The sequence below is a fragment of the Sceloporus occidentalis genome, unplaced genomic scaffold (assembly GCF_023333645.1).
Source record: "Sceloporus occidentalis isolate IW3139 unplaced genomic scaffold, rSceOcc1.0.p SCAF_7, whole genome shotgun sequence".
Classification (NCBI taxonomy): domain Eukaryota; kingdom Metazoa; phylum Chordata; class Lepidosauria; order Squamata; family Phrynosomatidae; genus Sceloporus; species Sceloporus occidentalis.
This window is the reverse complement of record NW_028316987.1, coordinates 770,873-789,500: the sequence shown is the minus strand read 5'-3', so window position 1 is coordinate 789,500 and position 18,628 is coordinate 770,873. Positions and strand designations below refer to the sequence as shown.

At 41.8% G+C, this 18,628-nt stretch overlaps 1 protein-coding gene across 3 annotated transcripts; it reads right to left on the bottom strand.

Annotated features, from left to right (window-relative positions):
* LOC149308969 (uncharacterized) lies at positions 1-11,908 on the bottom strand. Of its 3 annotated transcripts, none has more exons than XM_089531524.1 (7): positions 11,809-11,908; positions 9,194-9,426; positions 6,402-6,778; positions 5,128-5,289; positions 4,339-4,445; positions 3,115-3,366; positions 1-1,350 (listed from the first exon to the last, which is right to left on the bottom strand). In XM_089531524.1, the coding sequence occupies exons 2-7, from the start codon at positions 9,352-9,354 to the stop codon at positions 1,303-1,305; spliced, it is 1,107 nt and encodes a 368-aa protein (XP_089387650.1). In that variant the 5' UTR covers positions 9,355-9,426; positions 11,809-11,908; the 3' UTR covers positions 1-1,302. The 3 variants fall into 3 exon arrangements, with proteins under 3 accessions (XP_089387650.1, XP_089387648.1, XP_089387649.1); XM_089531522.1 differs by lacking the exon at positions 11,809-11,908 and adding an exon at positions 9,831-9,928; XM_089531523.1 differs by lacking the exon at positions 11,809-11,908 and adding an exon at positions 9,796-9,899.
* Between the last annotated feature and the right edge of the window lie 6,720 nt (positions 11,909-18,628).

Here is an 18,628-nt window from a genome sequence, read left to right as displayed (position 1 = left end):
TTTTTGAGACTGACAATTTTTATTTTAAAATAATCAGTGCTTCAGAGTAGCTCTCGGCATTTCACAGAAACACTCCCACATCCCTGAGTTTGAGAGTTAAATTATTTTCAGAGCATATATATATATATATATTCACCTAGAAGGTGTATAGGATACATTTTCCATGTACAGTATTCTGATTCCACTCTTCAAACTCTAAAAATCTCCCATAACCTAAGAAAATTAACAAGTAATAAAACCACACATACAAATAAATAATTATAAAAACAGCAGAACAAAAAAAAATATTCAAATATTACAATCAGAGCTAACGTTGAAGACTCCTCTTTTAAAAAGTTTAGGAAAACAAGACCTCCACCTGGATCTTATAAAATAAAGTCAGCACAAAGGCACTGCTTTGAGCCACTGCTTATCTGACCTGCAACAGCAGGGAATCCATAAAACAGCTTCTAAGTAAAGTCTCAATTACCAAACATACATATGACAGAACAAGCCATCTTTTAGGACTCTTTAAGTTATAATCCTATGCACATTTGCTTGAGAGTAAAGTGGCACATTGATATCACTTACATAGTTGCATAGCACCATATCGCAGTGTTTTGAATTAGCAGGTAAAAAGCAAAGAAATTTTAACTGGGGGGGGGGAACTATATTCCTCCTATTAATCCTTGAAATCTCAGCAATTGTTTCATTTTGCACAGAACTTTTAAAATTTGTGCAGCTTTTTCCAACTTGAGGCACACCAGATCATATGAAATAAAACTTACATTAGACAGGCTAGCATGGCCAATGGTCAGAGGGGATAGCAGTTCAAATATACAGAGGGCATCTGATTGGGGAAATCTGTTGCCGAGAATAGAGTACATCTAACAAGTCATTTTCTACAGCAGCCAAGTAGAATTTGAACCAGCTTGTTTGCCTGTTCCCTTTTCCTCCATCTATTTAAAGTGTCATATTTAAAAACAAAACTCCAAATTCTCCAGAAAAAAGTACTGCCATATACAACATGTCAATTAGTGTTATTGTTGATGTCTCAAGTTCACTTCCTCAGAACTGGTTAATGTTGATTTCTTGATCCTAGGAGTAGAGTAAAAGCCAAACTCCATCCATTGTTCCTAGAACCAAGGCGTCTTCCTTATCTGGTCTTTACCTTGGAAGCGGGAGAAGATGGATATGGATTTTTTTTTCCTGAGGAATTCTTTAAAAAGCTACCAGCTCCACCAGCAGTAATTTCTTTTCAGAAAAAAACTTCCAAGAACATACTCTCTTCTCTATCCCAGTCATAAGACAATTGGCCGAGGGCTAGTCAAGCTGCAGGTCAAATATCTCATCCTGGGCTACAATGTTCTCCTACAGAGAAAAAATACATAATTATCAGTCATTTCTACAGCATCTCAAAGATTCATTTGCATCTTTGAAGCTTTCTTCTATCACCCATGAACCCATCAGACTACAAATTCCTAAACTGGAATCCTGAGGTGCAACTTGCCCTGGGGAACTAGCCATCTTTACATTAGGCAAGACCCAAAGCCACAGTCAAATGAGAAAACATTGAGTTCTAGGATCTAGATTAACTGTTTAAGGTGTTCATAATACAAGAAAGGGGGCAGAACTCAGGAAAGAAACTCTAGTCCAGAAGGATGAAAAAGTCTCAATTGAGATTCTTTGGTGTAAGACTTACCTGCTAGGAGCTACCCATGACTCAGTAACTCTAGCATGAGCCTATCTGCTAGTGAACCAGATTGCTCTTAAAGAGTCTAGGAGGGCTTGTGGTCAAGAAGCTTATTTTTATTTATTTTATTTTATTTCAAAGATTTATATCCCGCCTTTCTCACACAATGGGATACAACACTGCTGACAAGTATGTCACTTATTTCCATTTTATAGAAGCAGAATTAAGGCTGGACAGGGAATTGCCTATTAGGCAAATCCCACCATTTGCCTAACAGAAATCTCTTTGGTATAAGGAAAATATATTGTGTCACTTATAGTGTGATAAGGGCTGGAAACTTGTTGGGACACTAGGGACTGTACACATGGACTAAAAGGCCTGTTTTTCCCCAGCCTGTCATCAACCTATTTAGACAATGTAGATCAGCAGCCTTGGGCTGGGAATGAATATACTGGATGCCATTTCAGAAAATCCTGCCCAAACTTGGCCCAATCAGCCCTTAGGCCAGCTGTTTGTGGTGGGGTTTCCCAGAAAACCCACCACAACTGGTAGCTCAGATGGCATCATGTCCCCTCACCTACCACTGCCACCAATCTCCTTGCAGTCCCCAGTCATAGCCTCTGATATTGGAAGGCTGTGCTTGGCCATGTGAGTGAAGCCAGGCACCTCGTTTCCGACCTTACAGGCCATGGTAGAGGCCTACAAGGAGAACAGCACAATGGCAATAGACAAGAAGTTGGCAGCGGTGGCTCCATGTCACAGCAGTGGGTCCAGTTGCACCAGACTAGGTAGGTGCTGGGGTTGGCATGATGTGCATTGGTGCCCTACTAGTATAAGAACAGGTGTACAAATAAATTCTCTCTCAGAGGTTAGATAACTGTGGTTACAAGAGCAGCCAATTGTTCCACAAGTACATGCACAGGTCTCTCTCTCACACCTTTTCCTTCATGGGATTGCTCCTTGACCTTTGCCCAATGCTATGGGCACCTGTCATGGAACTTGTTATAAGACAGGGGAAGAGGACAAATTCCTATTTAGGAATATCTCATGGACCATATTCCAGCAGTGGGTGTGGCTAAAGGCACAGAGAGCAGGGACAAAATGAAATAGGCAGGGCCACATGCAATTCTCACACATTTAGATATTTCCCAAACATCCCACAGCCCATTCTATGCATATTTATTCAGAAGTAATATTCCAGTGCAACAGATTCTCAGTCTGAAAGTCAGAGCTCAGTCTCCCACAGATATATTCTTGGGTTTTAAATAACCACTTATCACTGACCAGAGATAGCAGCAAAACAAGCCACAAGCTGGATGTAGTATTCCTGTGGGACACATCTAGTCTGCTAGTTGAGGCTTCCCCATTCTGTGATTTAAGAAAATGAAGGATTGTAGCCCTGCTCAAGTAAAGTTTCCAATGCCGTAGGCTTCCCCACTTACCCAGCCACCTTGCTGCTGCAACCAAGGTATAAACATATCCATATACTGCAGACTATAGCCCATGAGGGTATGGACTGCATGGCTGTTGATGCCAGCCACTTTTCGTGTGAGCTCCATGGTGAGAGCCAGCTTGGCCAGCTGGGGGCTGGAAACACCAGGTGGGGCACGTGAGGTGAAGGCCTCAGCCAGGCGAGAGAAGCTGCCATATGAAAGGCGGGAGATGGAGTTGCGTAGAAATGGGTCAGCCTCAATCTGCCAAATAAAGAAAAGAGGAAAAGACCATAAGAGTTGATATGTGAGAGTGAACCATGTGAGTGAAGCGTGAATTCAAATCTGGAGGACCCTCTAAGCCAAGATGGGAACTGTGCAGCACCTCAGATGTTGCTGAACTGTTAAGCCTAGTAGCCTTAGTCAAATAGCGAATACTGAGGATTACAAGGATTTGTAGTTCAGCAACAAATGGAGCACCTGACAAGTTCTACTCTGTCTTAAGAATTAGAACCATAAGCATGCTTGGATAACATACATGGACACAATCCAAGGGCTGATATATGTCCTTTCTATTTTTCATGCCTCATCTAGCTCACTGATGGCAAACATGTAGCTCCTGTTTAAATTGCTAGATTACAATTCCCATCATCCTCCCCCTGAGCTATGCTGGCTAAAGATGATGGAAGCTGCAGATCAGTATATCTTCAAGGGCCACACATTCCCAATTTCTGCCACAGAAAACCAAGACTTGCATTTTACAGAACAAATGGACAAATAAAAGCAAATCCAGAAGAGGACAGTAACTGATGGAAAGCAATCTGCAAATCACGGTTTATGTAAAGTAGCTCTAAGAGCTATGTGTGTCCTCTCTAGAAAAGAAAAGGTTAAGCTGGGAGGCAATAGCTGTCTTCACAACATCTGGAAGGTTTTCTTGCAGAAGATGGAGCAAACTCATCTACCATTGTACACAAGCAAAACTAGAATTAAGGGGAGAGAACTGCAGTGAAGCAGCTTTCAGCGGGGAAAAAAATCACCAAAAAATCCAAGCAAGAAGTTCGTACAAAACTAATTCTCAAATGTGTATCCTTGTGTATCCATGGACAAAAAGGAAGTAGAAGAACTGGGGAAACAGCAAGGTTTGCAGAAACCTCAAAGTTAATGGAGTATCCTGGAAAAGGGCATAGGTGGATGGAACCCTGAAGTCTTCTAAACTACAAGAGTGCAGTTTCATACCTTCTCATTGATAACTCCAGCCTGCTCTTCAAGGATTGCAATCAGCCTCTGGAGGATCTGCTCTTTCTGTTTCTCATCCAGTACCCCTGGTAGCTCCTCTGAATTAACTGTGAGCAGAAAGAAATTCCAAGAAACTACACAGGTAAGGATAATGAGACAAGAGATTAAAGGAAGATAAAATCTGCAGCAGTCTTGTGTTTTATAGATTGCCATTATTCCTTTCTTTAAGCCTGCTTCATTACCTGCTGGAACCTAATTTTAGACAACCATGCCTCCCTCATTGCTTTTGTCACCATGCTACAAAACATGGCCCCACTAGTCAGTACTGTTCAGAGCAAGAAGAGAAGTTTCTGGATACTAATTCCAGATCTTTGGAAAATAAATTTATGTCCAAAATACACTGCAGAAATCAGATCGTTTTAACTGCCCTGGCTCAGTGCTAGGGGAATCCTGGGAATTGTAGTTTATTGTCGCAGCAGAGCTCTCTGACAGAGAAGGCTAAATGACTCACAAAACTAGTTCCCAGAAATCCCTAGCATTGAGCCAGGGCAGTTAAAGCAGTCTCAAGCTGGGTTATTTCTGCAGTGTGTTTTGGACCTTAGACTACAATTTCCAGATTCCTCCCCCCCCCCCCGCCCCCGCCCCATCCAGCATGACTACTGGCCATGTTGGCTGAAGAATTCGGGTAGGGCAAAAAAGTAAGTTTTTCAGGCTCTGGTCCAGGCAAGAAGAAGAGACGACTTTTTGACAGGGTGGGCTAACCCTGAATCAAGTAAATACAGTTAGTACCTTGTGTACTGGATAGTGCTTCTGTGGGAAGCTTGTTGATCTGATGCTTGGAAGAAGGTAAACTTTTCGCTGCCGCAGGGCTGATTAACTGTTGCTGTTTCACCAAATGGTCCAGTTTCTGGGCCACCAGTGTGTAAAACTCAGCACCCTCAGCATCAGTATCTGGAATTAAGTACAGAAAGCTGTGAAAGTAAAGAGCACAAAACCACAAGCAAATTTCAGACTAGTGAAATATAATATTCATTGAAAAACAGGACAGCAGATGTTAAGTGTCAGCACTAGATAATACTTCTTCCATGACCAACTTCTGCCTGGGGAAAAGATATGCTAACTTTTGAGTTACACAGAACACTTCAAAAGGCAGGAAGCAAAAAAGCAACCAAATCAAGCCAAATCAGAGTGAGAGAACCAGGTTGCTGTTACAATGGGCCATCCACATTTGCTGGGGTTAGAGATGCAGGACCCTCGTGAAACTGGGAAACCTGCAAATAAAAAAAACCACTATTTTTTTAACCTGAGTGGACATCTCTCGAGGAATTCCTAGGTTCTCCAGTGCAACTCTATGCTCAACACCTTCCAGAAGCTGATCAGAGAATTATGCCAGAGGACCTATAAATGCCTAGACAAGCTCAGATCTTGGGCCCATCACACACAAACAGAGCTTGGAAAAGTTACTTTCTTCATTACATCCCTCAGAATCCCCCAGCCAGCATGGGGTCATGGTGGCTCAGAAATTCTGGGAGTTGTAGTCCAAAAGGTAACTTATCCAAGTGCTGCACAAAGACAGTACATTATAGCTCAACCTAAACTGCTTAACAGGGGAAGAGCCACACTTTACCTTAAGCTCTCAGGGAGCAAAACAGAAAGGTAATAATAGAGAAGCAAACAAAAATCCTGGGGAAGGAACATACCATAATAAGTAACTGAATCCCTTCTAAAACTGCCTCTGAGCCTTGCAACCATTTACGGGATTGTTTACGGCTCTTCAGCAGAGGACATAATGCAGTACAGCATCTAGAACACTAGGCCTGCAAGTGGTGATACCAAGATTCAAATCCTTGTCCAAGATGGACTTTGGAAAGATAAAACAACACTGTACCCTGACCTTCTTTCAAAGAACCAAGGTACGCGTAGTGTACGATAACTCACTCCACCCATTTTGTTTTTAAAAAATGATCACTGGGTGAGGCATGAGTCAGGATGCCTCTCACTGAAGTAAGGAGGCATCTGGGTAAGTGAGAAAAGTCAAAGCCATGTCTCTGGCATTTCCTTACCAGTTGCCTGGCCTTCCTGTTGTTCTGCTGGTGGATTTCTACAGTAGCAGTGGGCAAGAGGCAAAGTGTTTGGACGCTGGGGGTAAACAAGGGGGCTCTCTGTCTCCACGGAGGCAGCTCCTTTCTTCTTCAGGAGATTCTTGAAGGAGAAACTGCGTTTCTGGCGGGCCTTCTCTCCAGCTTCACCTCCTGCCTTGGACCGCTTTAAGGAGTCCTTGGGAGCAGGCAGGTTGTCAGGGTTTTTTTGTGGGCTGGGTCGACGCCGCAACAAGCGCTTGAAGCTGGTGTGGAAGCCATGTTTTTTCTCCTCCACACGGTTAATTTCCTCATGGACAGCAGTCCATGCTGGGCAATGTTGAGCATGTTCATTCGGAGGTCTGCAGTAACAAAAAGGCACCAAAAATGGAATGATAAGAGCTTGCAAATGTTACCCTTTTGGACGACAGGTTCCATGATCCCCTACCCAGCAAGACCACTGGCTATGCTGGATGGATGTTGTAGAACAATAACAAATCGTCCCATCCCATCCCGTCCCCCAACTGTAGTCTTGGACTTTTGCTTCAACTGTCCAGTCTCATACATTTTATATTTATTGACATGCATTTGTTCTCTTGTTCTTCTAACATACAGTCATTTCTAAAGCAGCAACCCAGTAAAGTAAATACATAAAAACAGTACATCACAGATCCGCCATGTAAACCCACTGGATGGCCTTGGGCAAATCATACTCTCTCAGCCTCAGAGGACAATAATGGCAAATCCCCTCTGAAAAAACTTACCAAGAAAACGCCATGATAGGTTCACCTTAGGATAGCCATAGGTCAGAAACAACTTGAAGGCACACAACAACAACAACAACAACAACAACAACATCAACAAGCAACAGACATCACATTGAAAGGAAAAGAACAATAAGAATAGTCGTTGTTGTGAGAAACATTTAAAATTAAAGTCAGTAATTTTTCTTTCTTTAAAACTCCACTAAGAGCAGCTCAAAGATCTGGGCAAAGAAAACAGTCTTCTTTTCTCCCCCTTCCATACTAAAATAACAAAACTCTCTAATTTTTCTCCTGTTTGGTATGTAACATCTTGACTGATGAAGAAGCCAGTGGAGCTTTGAAAGCTTGCAACAAGTATATTGTGCACTTCGGTTGGGCAATAAAGGTATCACTGTTTGATGGATTTTTGTTTGAATTTACTACATGGCCAACACAGCTACCCCCTGCATATAAACTGAAGAGGGCATTCCAAGGACAGGGTGTCACCATTAAAATGGCCCTGACTCAAATCACCACTTGCTTTGAATCAACAGATTAAAGATGTGCCTCTTCTGAAGACCACTGGAGAATTTTCAGTCCATCCTTGCCTAAAGATCATAAGACCCCATCTCTCAATTTCCTTCTTCTTCAGGTGTGACAGGTCTCCTTCCTTTTTCCAAAGAGAAACCAGAAGAACACTCCTAGAGCTCCCTGGGGGCGGTGGGGTCACTCTTGTAGTTTCTTGTGAATTACATTTCTTCCACAGAATCCTAAATCCCAGCCCAGAATTTGACATTTCAGGATTGTCTTCCCTTTCAGAGAAACCAAGATTTCTGCCCAAATCCCACCATTAAGTTTCCTGCATTTCATTTCCCTTTCCAGGGGGACAAAACTTCATACACACACATGTGCACAAACTGACTATATACCTCAGTTATAAATCAATAAATGATTATGAAGAAAATTGGAAGAATATATCCAATCTATGTGAAGTGAAAAGAAAAAGCTAAAAAGTGAAAGACCTACAGTAAAAAAGAAGGGCTGCAAATGGAAGAAATTAAAAAGAAATTGAATTTGAAGTTTAATTTTTGGCTAAAGCAGAGAAGAATAAGGTAAATGAAAAGACTGTAGATCTCTTTTCTTTATAATTAGGGTTAGTAACCAGAAACAAGATTAAGAATAAGGAAAATACAAAAGAAGAAAAAGAAATATAAACAACTCAATTAGATGGAAGTCAAGTATTTGTTAAGCTATGAATGTTTCAATGATTAGAGCAGCAATTCCCAAACTTTAGTCCTCTAAGGGTTTTGGACTACAATTCCCAGAAGCCCCAGCCAACCCGGCCAACAGTCAGAAATTGTGGGAGATGAAGTCCAAAAATCTGGAGGACCAAAGTTTGGGAATCACTGGATTAGAGGAATGAAATTTAATTACTAATAGGGCAAGATATAAACAAGGTGAAAGATACAATCAAATCAGGAATTCTATAGGAGAAAGTTATATCATCATAGGTGAAAATGTATGTGTTTTATTGTTTTATTAAGATATACCTAATAATTTTTTTTAAAAAATACATATACTGTATATACTCATGTATAAGTCTAGAAATTTTAGTCAAAAATTGACCCAAAATACCTGGGTCGACATATCCACAGGTCAATGTAAGTACTGTACTTTAACTCATATAGATAAAAAAAGAACTATCCCCTTTCTCTGAATAAAGTAATAAAAGGCAAGAGCTTAGTCCATCCTTGTGAGCACCAAAAACAAGCATGGATCCCCTCTATCATCCACCCAGCCTTTAGAAAGAGCACAAACAATTATGCCTGCCAGAATTTTTAAAGTTCTTTGGCATCATTTTTCTTTGCATCATCATTTACATCCTTGGTTACATGCCCCTAAGTTTTACCCTCAACTTATCCATGGGTCATATCAAAATCCATAATTTGGCCCCCAAACCTGCCCTTGACTTATACATGAGGTCGACTTATAGTCAAGTATATATGGTACATGCACACAAACACCACCAGTTACCTGTACATGTAACTTTGGGGATCATGGTAGCCACGGCCGACATGGCCTAGGGCTCCTGCCCCTCCATTGTAGACAGCCCTTTCCAGAAATGCTTCTAGCACCAACCGTGTTTCTTCTTCTACCAGTTTCCTGTGGGGCAGAGGACTCTTGGCCATGGGCATGTAGTACGGGGGGAAAAGGTTGGCACACAGCAACAGGACAAAAATGTCTCTCTCTCAGATTTACCATCACCCCTGGAAAGAGAAAAATGAGACAAAGCACACAACATAGTTACTCTTTTCCCCATCATCCCATCTTCATTATTTGTGCAACTGAATGCCACGCACAGTTCTGCTCACACTAAGGGCCTTTTAGCCATTGCCCGCCCAACAAGCTGGCAAGAATCATATGATTCCAGAAGCCACCCAGTACAGCTGCTTGCCAAAGACAAGGCTCTCTGTTCATCAGCCTTCACAGATAAATTCACACAACCTAAAATGATCCAATTCATGCCTCAAAAGATCACTGCGGAGCAGAAAATAATCAAAATAAAATAAAAGAACCTCCCTCGATTTCTCAAGTAAGTGAGGCAACCCACAAAGCTAGATGGGAACTAAGCTCACAAGTCACTGTGGATATGACCAGTTGTGTTGCTTGCCTTTAAGTCGTTTGCAGGTTTTCTTGGCAAGTTTCTTCAGAGAGGGTTTGCCGTTCTCTGAGGCTGAGAGACCCAGTGGAGTTATGAAATTATAGCATTATATTCCATTTTAACTGCCATAGAAACATTCTATGGAATTCTGGACTTTGTCGGTTAGTCTAGAGCAGTGGTTCCCAACCTTCCTAATGCCGTGACCCTTTAATACAGTTCCTCATGTTGTGGTGACCCAAACCCATGAAATTATTTCCGTTGGTACTTCATAACTGTAATTAAATAGGTGTTTTCCAATGGTCTTAGGCGACCCCCATGAAAGGGTCATTCAACCCCCAAAGGGGTCCCGACCCACAGGCTGGGAACCACTGGTCTAGAGGATGTTGACAGGGCAGTTAAAATCCATCCCCCCCCCCCCCCGCGAAAACAGAAACTCACTGATATTCAAGCCCCATTTGCTTGAATGGTGGCATGCACCTGCAAATGGGCAAGGGGCACAGATTTCTTTCAAGTCCACAAAAATGGACAGGCAACTGTAGAAGGTAGTGCAATAATAGTGTAGTGTGAAAGGGCCCCTGCTGAAGAAATCCTTCTTCACTTCACATATAACACTCAGCTAATATATGGTCACCCCCATTTTAGTTGTTCTGATCTGTCCACCTACCGGAATAAAGCTTACTTCATTCAACCCTTTGGACAGTTACGCTATACTATGTTCCCTATAGAAGTTATAGCAAGGATGCAGCCCTCCAGATGGTGCTGGACTGTAACTTCTAGTATGCTTCTCAGTTGGCTATGCTAGTTAAGCCTGCTGTGAGTTGCAGTCCAACAACATCTGGAGGGCTGCATACTCCCCTGCCTATAGCTTCAGACCTAAATACAACATTAACTGCAAACTGTAAAGGCCTGTTAAGTACCATTTTAAACCCCCCCAAAATTAACAGGCGTCTCAGTTTAAAATGGCAAAACCTACACATACTAAAAAGATCAGAAAAGATCACACAGATAAAAACAGGTTTACTCCACAGTCTCAACATTTACAATATAATGTAATACAGTGGGCCCTTGGTATCCGCTGGGGTTTGGTTCTGGGACCCCACAATGGATACCAAAATCCATGGATGCTCAAGTCCCATTAAATACAGTGGCATAGTAAAATGGTGCCCCTTATACAAAATGGCAAAATCAAAGTTTGCTTATTGGAATTTATACAAATATATATATTTAATATTTTCAAGCTGTGGATGCTTGAATCCATGGATAAGGGCTGACATTTGTAAGCCATTCTGACATTTCTAAAGAGCAAGGTATGAATACAATAAATAAATAGAACTCTGGCCCTTCATTCTTCCTCTCAAGGAGACACACTTTTTCACACTGGCAGTCAGTGCAATGCTATGCCTGTCTGCTCAGAAGTAAGCTCCACACTTACTTTCAATAGGATTTATATCCTATTAAATTCAATAGGATTTATATTCAGGTTAAGTATTGACAGGGCTGTAGCCCCTGAATTACTCCTTTCAAAGTTTTTTAATTCTGTCTTTTCCCATCCATTAACCTTTCTCTGATTTCCCCCCATCCATCCCACTCTTTGGGGGCTGCATCTACACTGCAGAATCAATGCAGTCTGAAACCGCTTCAACTGACTCAATGCTCTGGAATTCTGAGATCTGTAGCTATTTAGCCACCATAACCTGCAAATCCCAGGATTCCATAGGAGGGAGGGAGCCATGACAATTAAAGTGGTATCAGACTACTTTAATTCTGCAATGTAGCATCAGAGTGGGTTAAAAACCCAACTGCTGAGCCACAGCAGACCCACTCAATGAATGGCTGAATGGTGAATCAACATAATAGATTCAATGGGGGTTACTGGAGTTGGGATAGAATTGGACTTGTTTAGCCCTGGGATCCCCATTATTTTAGGCACAAAGTAGATCTCCAGCCCCAGTCAGTCCCCAAATAAGAGAGATGCTCAGATACTCACTTTAAAACTCGTTTTGTGCTCCTCCAAAAACTTCTTCAAAACTTCAGCGTCAGTTCTGCACATGCGCAGTTCTCTCTCTTTGGGCTGAATTGGTTTCATTTCCTCCTCCTCCTCCCTCCTCTAGAGAAGGCAGGGGCGTGGCTCTAAATAAGCCCCGCCCCCATGAGGTGGGGCTTTGCTTGGCTGGTGGCCAGGTGGCCACATGTCCTCCTTTTCCAGGATCTGTCCTCTATTTCAGGCTTCTGTCCAGGAGGAATTCCACAATGTCCTCTATTTTGAACATTTTGAAGGATGGGTTTCTATTTGAGTGGAGGGTGACCACAAGTCCTCCTTTTCCAGGACCTGTCCTCCATTTTCAGTCTTCTGTCCAGGAGGGATGTCCTCCATTTTGAACATTTTGAAGGATGGTTTTCTATTTATTTGATTGGAGGATGACCACATGTCCTCCTTTTCAAGCACCTGTCCTCCATTTCAGCCTTCTCTCCAGGAAGAATTCCACAGTGTCCTCCATTTTGAGCAGGACTAAGAAGCCAGGGTTTCTATGTGTGCAGGGTGACCACATGTCCTCCTTTTCCAGGACCTGTCCTCCATTTCCAGCCTTCTGTCCAGGAGGAATTCCACAATGTCCTCCATTTGGAGCATGACTGAGAAGCATGAATTTACTTTTATGTTAGTATTTTATTTATTTATTTATTTATTTATTTATCTATTTGTTTATTGTATTTATACCTCACTCAGAGCAGCCTACAAATTGTTAGTTAATCTGACAGTTCCCTGCCCTTTTTAGGCATCTAAAAAGACATACCACAAAAGGAGAAGGGAATGGCAGTGGGGAAGGCATTTTCCTTAAATGTCCTACATTTTGTGGTGCCTTGTCCTCCTTTGCAGTTAGGACATCTGGTCACACTGCTATTGGCAGACCTCTGTTCTTAACTGCCCTGGAATCAGCCCAGCGCCTTTTCACACTTGACAAATCCTGTGCCGAAACGGGATTTTAAAAGTAGAAACAAAAACAGCTTCATTTATATACCGCTTCATACTGAACTAACAGTGTTTAAGCGGTTTACAACTGTAAGCTAATTGCCCCCAACAATCTAGGTACTCATTTTAGCAACCTCAGAAGGATGCAAGCTTGAGCCCTTTCGCTGGTATTGAACTCGCAACCTTGTGGTTTTGAGTGAGTGGCTGCAGTACAGGCACTTAGGGCTCCTCATAAAAAATGCGCAAATGCGGGCTGTTTTTCAGATGCATTTGCGCCAAAGAGCAATAATGTGAAAATAAAGCAAATAGAAAGTCGACAATTGGAAGCATAATCCAATGGCAATCCAAACGCAATCATGGGTTTAACGTTATTGCGTGAGAGGTGATCACACGCAATTTCAGGCAATGGCAAGCTATTTTCGGGCAATGGGAAGTCAGTTCGAACGCAATTCGAATTCATGTAAATTCGCTGAACTAGCAAATTCATGTGAATGCGTTCTGGCCCCACTTTCTTTTCATTTGAAATTAAGAGAAATTCCTCCCGTGTGATAAACTCCCATGTTTAAATATTGTGACTTGGAGGTCTCTCATTTATAAGGTTACCATAGGTCAAAGTGGACTTTAGGGCAGTTAACAACAAAATCAGATTGTAGCCCCTGGAAACTGGATTTCATACAGATATCTGGTTAGCCTCTTTGGGAAGCAGGGGACAAGGCACTTGGACTGGGTAAATTAGAAAGTGGATTCCTTCATTTGCACAGCAGCAATCTGTCAGGGTTTGAAGAAAGATAATAAATTCTTCTTGCACTAAAGAGGCAGAATCAGTTGTGTTTTATTTGGCTAGCTGTGTTTTATTTGCCAACAGAATTAGGAGTTTGCCTACCTGTGGCGTAATGCCTCTTTAAATCAAGTGTGCTTTTATTGCAGCTGTACAGTATTTAAGGGGCTGAGGCTCCTGTGTTTGTAAGGCCTTAGAATGCTGTGCTGGAGTTCATGAAGAAATAAAGCATGCCTCTGCTGCTTTTGGAATTTTATCAGCTTGTGAGTCTGTCTTATATTAACTGCAACAGCAGACATTAGGCTGCTGCTGGAAACTACTCCTGTCCCAGCCAGAACATGTAAGTTCTGTCCAGTACTTTCTGTAGCATTGCGAGTGTAGCTTGACTTAGGGGTGTTGAAGATTACTTTAATCGAAGTGAGAAAAGTGCAAGAATGTACCAGTTTACAAGTTTTCAAATTTCAGTGTACTAAATTTCAGTTCCTGTTTGTTGTAGAGTAATAGTTTAAGATTCAAATTTTAAATAGTGTTCCCCTTGGCACTGGCATCACTGCGGTGTGTGTGTGTGCAGGGAGTGCCCCTTACACTAGGCGCAAGCTTCTTTGGTGCAAGAGAGACGAATGTGTGCCCTTCTTAGGTGACTCCCTTCACACCAGCTAGTAATGCCACTGCCCCTTGGTACTTCATAATAGCTTCTCTTGAAGATAACAGTCTGTATCAGAGCTTTTTAGTGTACTGTATCTTGTGAGGGACGACTGCCAATTACATTTTTTCAATGGAGAGACCCCATACTTGTGACCATTGACTGCAGCCCTTTCTTTCTTTCTTTCTTTCTTTCTTTCTTTCTTTCTGATTTAATCTTTATACAAGCTTACATCAAATTATTCATTATAGTTGTCTCAATTTTACAAATTTAACCTAAAACAAGCCACTATATAATTTAAAAGGAAGTTATAATCTTAGGACTTTATCACACAGAGGCACTTACATAGGTAAAACGTTGCTGAACGATTGCAGAAGCGTGAAGGTATGATCATCTGTCGTGCTTCTCTAACATCACTGAGGCTTCCCGCTTTCCTTCCATCGATGAAGTGTTTGCGGAGGAGCCAGGAGAAGCCATTTTTTGAATAAAGGGATATCCCATTATTCAAAAAAATGGCTTCTCCATGAACACTTCGTCAATAGAAGGAAAGAGGGAAGCCTCAATGACATTAGAGAAGCACGACAGACAATCACACTTAAGTGCCTCCGTGTGATAATCCCTAGTTCTTTTTTTCTTCATGTGTTATTGCAAGTTGAAAGCTCTTCTCAGTTGTCTTCCCATTCTCAGTCATCTGAGTAGTATGTTCTCTTTTTCGACTTTTTCCTCTGATAACCGAATCCTAACTTAACTTAGGATCCTCGTATTCCAACAATGAAATTATAAAATTTACAAAATAATTTTTTTCATTTACATCTTGCTTTAAATTTACCATCTTGAGTGCTTAACCAATTTTCCCTGGTTCTTCCTTGACTATGACTGTGGTTTATCCTTACATGTATATCTAGATCAGCCTTTCTCAAACAGTGGGGCGGGCCCCCCAGGGGGGGCGCGAGGCTCCGTAAAGAGGGGCGCGAGGATCTGTTATGCAGAGATGTACTTATAACAATTTTATAGACAAATGATACTATTTACAGTCGCGCGGGGGGCGCGAAATGTTTTCTTCTTCCTAGGGGGGCATGACAGAAAATAATTGAGAAGCACTGATCTAGATAAACACATCAATTTATTTGTGAAAGTGGCCATATAGTTTAGATTTCTTTCTTTCCTGGAAGCACTCTAGGGACCAGTAGACAATGGCTCAGGAACCAACACCAAAGTACCACTACGTTGAGTAGCACCAGTCTATATGTCTTGGCTGAGTCACCAAACACTTTGTGGGATCTGTAGGCATAATTTCCATCTCTGTTCACTGCTTGGGCCACATAGTCATATAGGTGTTCATGAAGAATAGTAGTATGGAGCAACAGAGGCATCTGCCATGGGCATAAGAAGTTAATTAGAGCCCTGCTGAATCAGATATATGCCCTTGATGAAAAGCCAGATATCTGTTTGTTCAGAGACTTAATGAAAGCATCTGGAATAGACAGAATGGCACCACTGCATTGGCCCTCTGTCTGCTACAGTTGAGCCAACATGACACAGATACTTAGAAAGGGATCCAGGCAGTTACAAGGTGCTAAGCTTAGATTCTGTACTGCATAAATTGGTGGAAATAATTATTAAGCCTAAAATTACCAAGTGTATACAAGAACAAGTCTGGCTAAAGAAGAATCAGCATGGCATCAACAAAGACAAGTCTTGCCTCACAGCATCATCCTTAAGGTGTGGGTGCTGAACCAAAGGGTTGTTTTGGGGGGGGGGGGGTTTGGCAGTGACCTGGCAGGGTTGGGGCCACACCCTACCCATTATCTACATCTTGTCCACCATTGCACTGTATGATCTTTGCTAATCTTGTGAACCTGTTTAGGGAGAAAGACAGGATATCAGTTGTTCAGATAAATAAATCCTACATATGACTAATCAAAAGTGGACTTCACTGAGTACAAATTCCACCAAGGTAAAAAAGTATAAGATTGCAATGTATTTCACAGTAATACTCCCGTCTTAAACAGTGGTAACCACATTAGCCTATTGCTGCAAAAATAAGGAGTCTTGTAACACTTGGCCAAAGTGCTACAAGATTCCAAGCAAAAGTCCATTTCATCAGGTCTGTATCTGTATATACGTGTATAGATACATGTTCAACAGACGCACACACTCACACAGAGGTACGCAAAGATACAAAATACAACCAAACAAGAATCACTGGTGCAAAAGTTACAGTCTGTGCATGGTTTGTAACAATGGGGAACCTGAGATACCCTCAGCATTGCCTTGTAACCGTCACTTGTTTTTCCACCAGTTCTTCCATCTTTTTTTCTTATAAAGAGGTGTGTCAGGGAGCAGAGCAGAGAAAGATTAAGATGAAGACATCAAAGTCATGTTAATCCTGAAAATCAGTATGCATCTTATAGCATCTTTAAGGCTGCATCCACACTGCCAAAATAATCTGGTTGGAATGCCATTTTAACTGCCCTGGTGCTTTGCTCTGGGAATTGTAGTTTGTGGTGGCCCCAGAGCAGAGCCTCTGTTTGAAGTATTCCAAAGGAGACTCCATCACTCTCCGGGGGAGAGTGTTCCACTGTCAAAGAGCTCTTATTGTCAGGAACTTCTTCCTAATGTTAAGGTGGAATCTCTTTTCCTCTAGTTTGAATCCATTGCTCCAGGGTCCATTCTCTGGAGCAGCAGAAAACAAGGTTTCTCCCTCCTCAATATGACATTCCTTCAAATGTTTAAACGGGGCGATCATATCACCTTCTTTCTCCAGGCTAAACATACCCAGCTCCCTATGTCTCTCTTCATAAGGCATGGTTTCCAGACCCATTACTATTTTGGTTGTCCTCCTCTGGACACATGCCAGCTTCTCAACATCCTTTTTGAACTGTGGTGCCCAGAACCGGACACAGATGCAACTTCTGCCAGCCTCAGAGGAAAGCAATGGGAAAACTTTGAAGAAATATTGGCAAGGGAAGCAGGGTAGGTGGGGAGGAGACCCACATGAAACATGGTGAACAGAGGTGGTCCTTTTCCTGGACATGTCCTCCATTTCAACCTTCTGTCCAGGAGGAATTTCAAATTGTCCTTCATTTTGAGCATGATGAAGAAGCATTTATGAGTGTTTTTAGCTTTTCTTTGGTCATGTCCTATATTTTTCTTGAAGGGCCTGCATTTGGCAGTGCCTAATCTTCCTTTAGTGAGGACATCTGGTCACCCTGCCCACTGCCCTCCTTTGAGACTGATGGAGGGTGCCTAGACATCCTCCTTTTCCTGGACATGTCCTACATTCCAGCCAAGACTAGACTGGCAAGAGTTTCCCAGAGGACCTCTTCATCTGTTTTCCGCAGACTGTGGAGTGTCCTGCCGGAAGAGATTCGACAGCTGAATACACTGATGGCATTTAAAACAGCACTGAAGACACCGCTCTTCTGGCAGGCCTACCCAGTCAATTTTAAATGATGGCTTTTTAATTGGTATATTTTAAAGAATGTATTATATGAGTGTGTTTTAATGATTTTTAATGGCATTGTATTTTAACTGTTGGCTTAATGTGTTTTATTTTTTAATTGTGTTTTGTATTTTTAACATGTTGTCCCTCCCCTCCAGTCTTGAGGGAAAGAAATAAAATGTATTATTGTTTTTATTATTTCAACCTTCTGTCCAGAAGAAATGTCAATATGTCCTCCATTCTGAGCATGACTAAAAGCAGGGCTTTACACTTAGATGAGTGGATTTTAGCTTTCCTTTGGACATGTCCTCCCTTTGTCTTGAATGCCCTACATTTGGTAGTGCCTTGTCCTCCCTTGTGGTAAGGGTATCCAGTCACCCTGTGTAAAATCCCTTTGCATGCCTAAAAAAGGTAGACATAATGTCTAGTCTTAAACACATTATATGAAATGCATTTACATTTCTACTGATTTTTTTTTAATCTTTTCTTTGGTCATGACCTCCCTTTTTCTTGAAGGCCTGACATTTGGCAGTGCCTTGTCCTCCTCGGCAGTTAGAAGGACATCTGGATGCCCTGCCATGAAATCCCTGACCATTTCCACAGAGTAAGGTGCCTGGAGGTGTGAAAATATGAGGAAGGAATAACAACAATCTAAGATACACAGATGACACCATAATACTAGCAGAAAACCTCACAGACCTGGAAACCGCTACTGAGAAAGAGCAGAGAAGAAAGTGCAAAGGTACACTTACGGGTGAACATAAAGAAAACATGACCAAAAAGAATGACCATGGAGATCTCATACTTGGGATCAAACATTGATGGAAATGGGGACTGCAGAAATCAGAAGGTGACTAAAAATGGGGAGAGTGGCTATGAAAGAACTAGAAAGTATCCTAAAATGCAGATATACAATTGATCACAAATGTCAGAGTCATACAATAGCAATTACATTTCTGTACCGCTTACCGAT

Bases quoted from the DNA above. Each gene is read 5' to 3' on its own strand.
- LOC149308969 (XM_089531524.1), bottom strand. From the start codon at position 9,354: ATGCCCATGGCCAAGAGTCCTCTGCCCCACAGGAAACTGGTAGAAGAA. The intron at 3,367-4,338 runs GTATGAAACTGC...TTTATTTGGCAG, and splicing joins CTGGAGTTATCAATGAGAAG to ATTGAGGCTGACCCATTTCT. The intron at 1,351-3,114 runs GTAAGTGGGGAA...TTTTCTCTGTAG, and splicing joins TGCAGCAGCAAGGTGGCTGG to GAGAACATTGTAGCCCAGGA.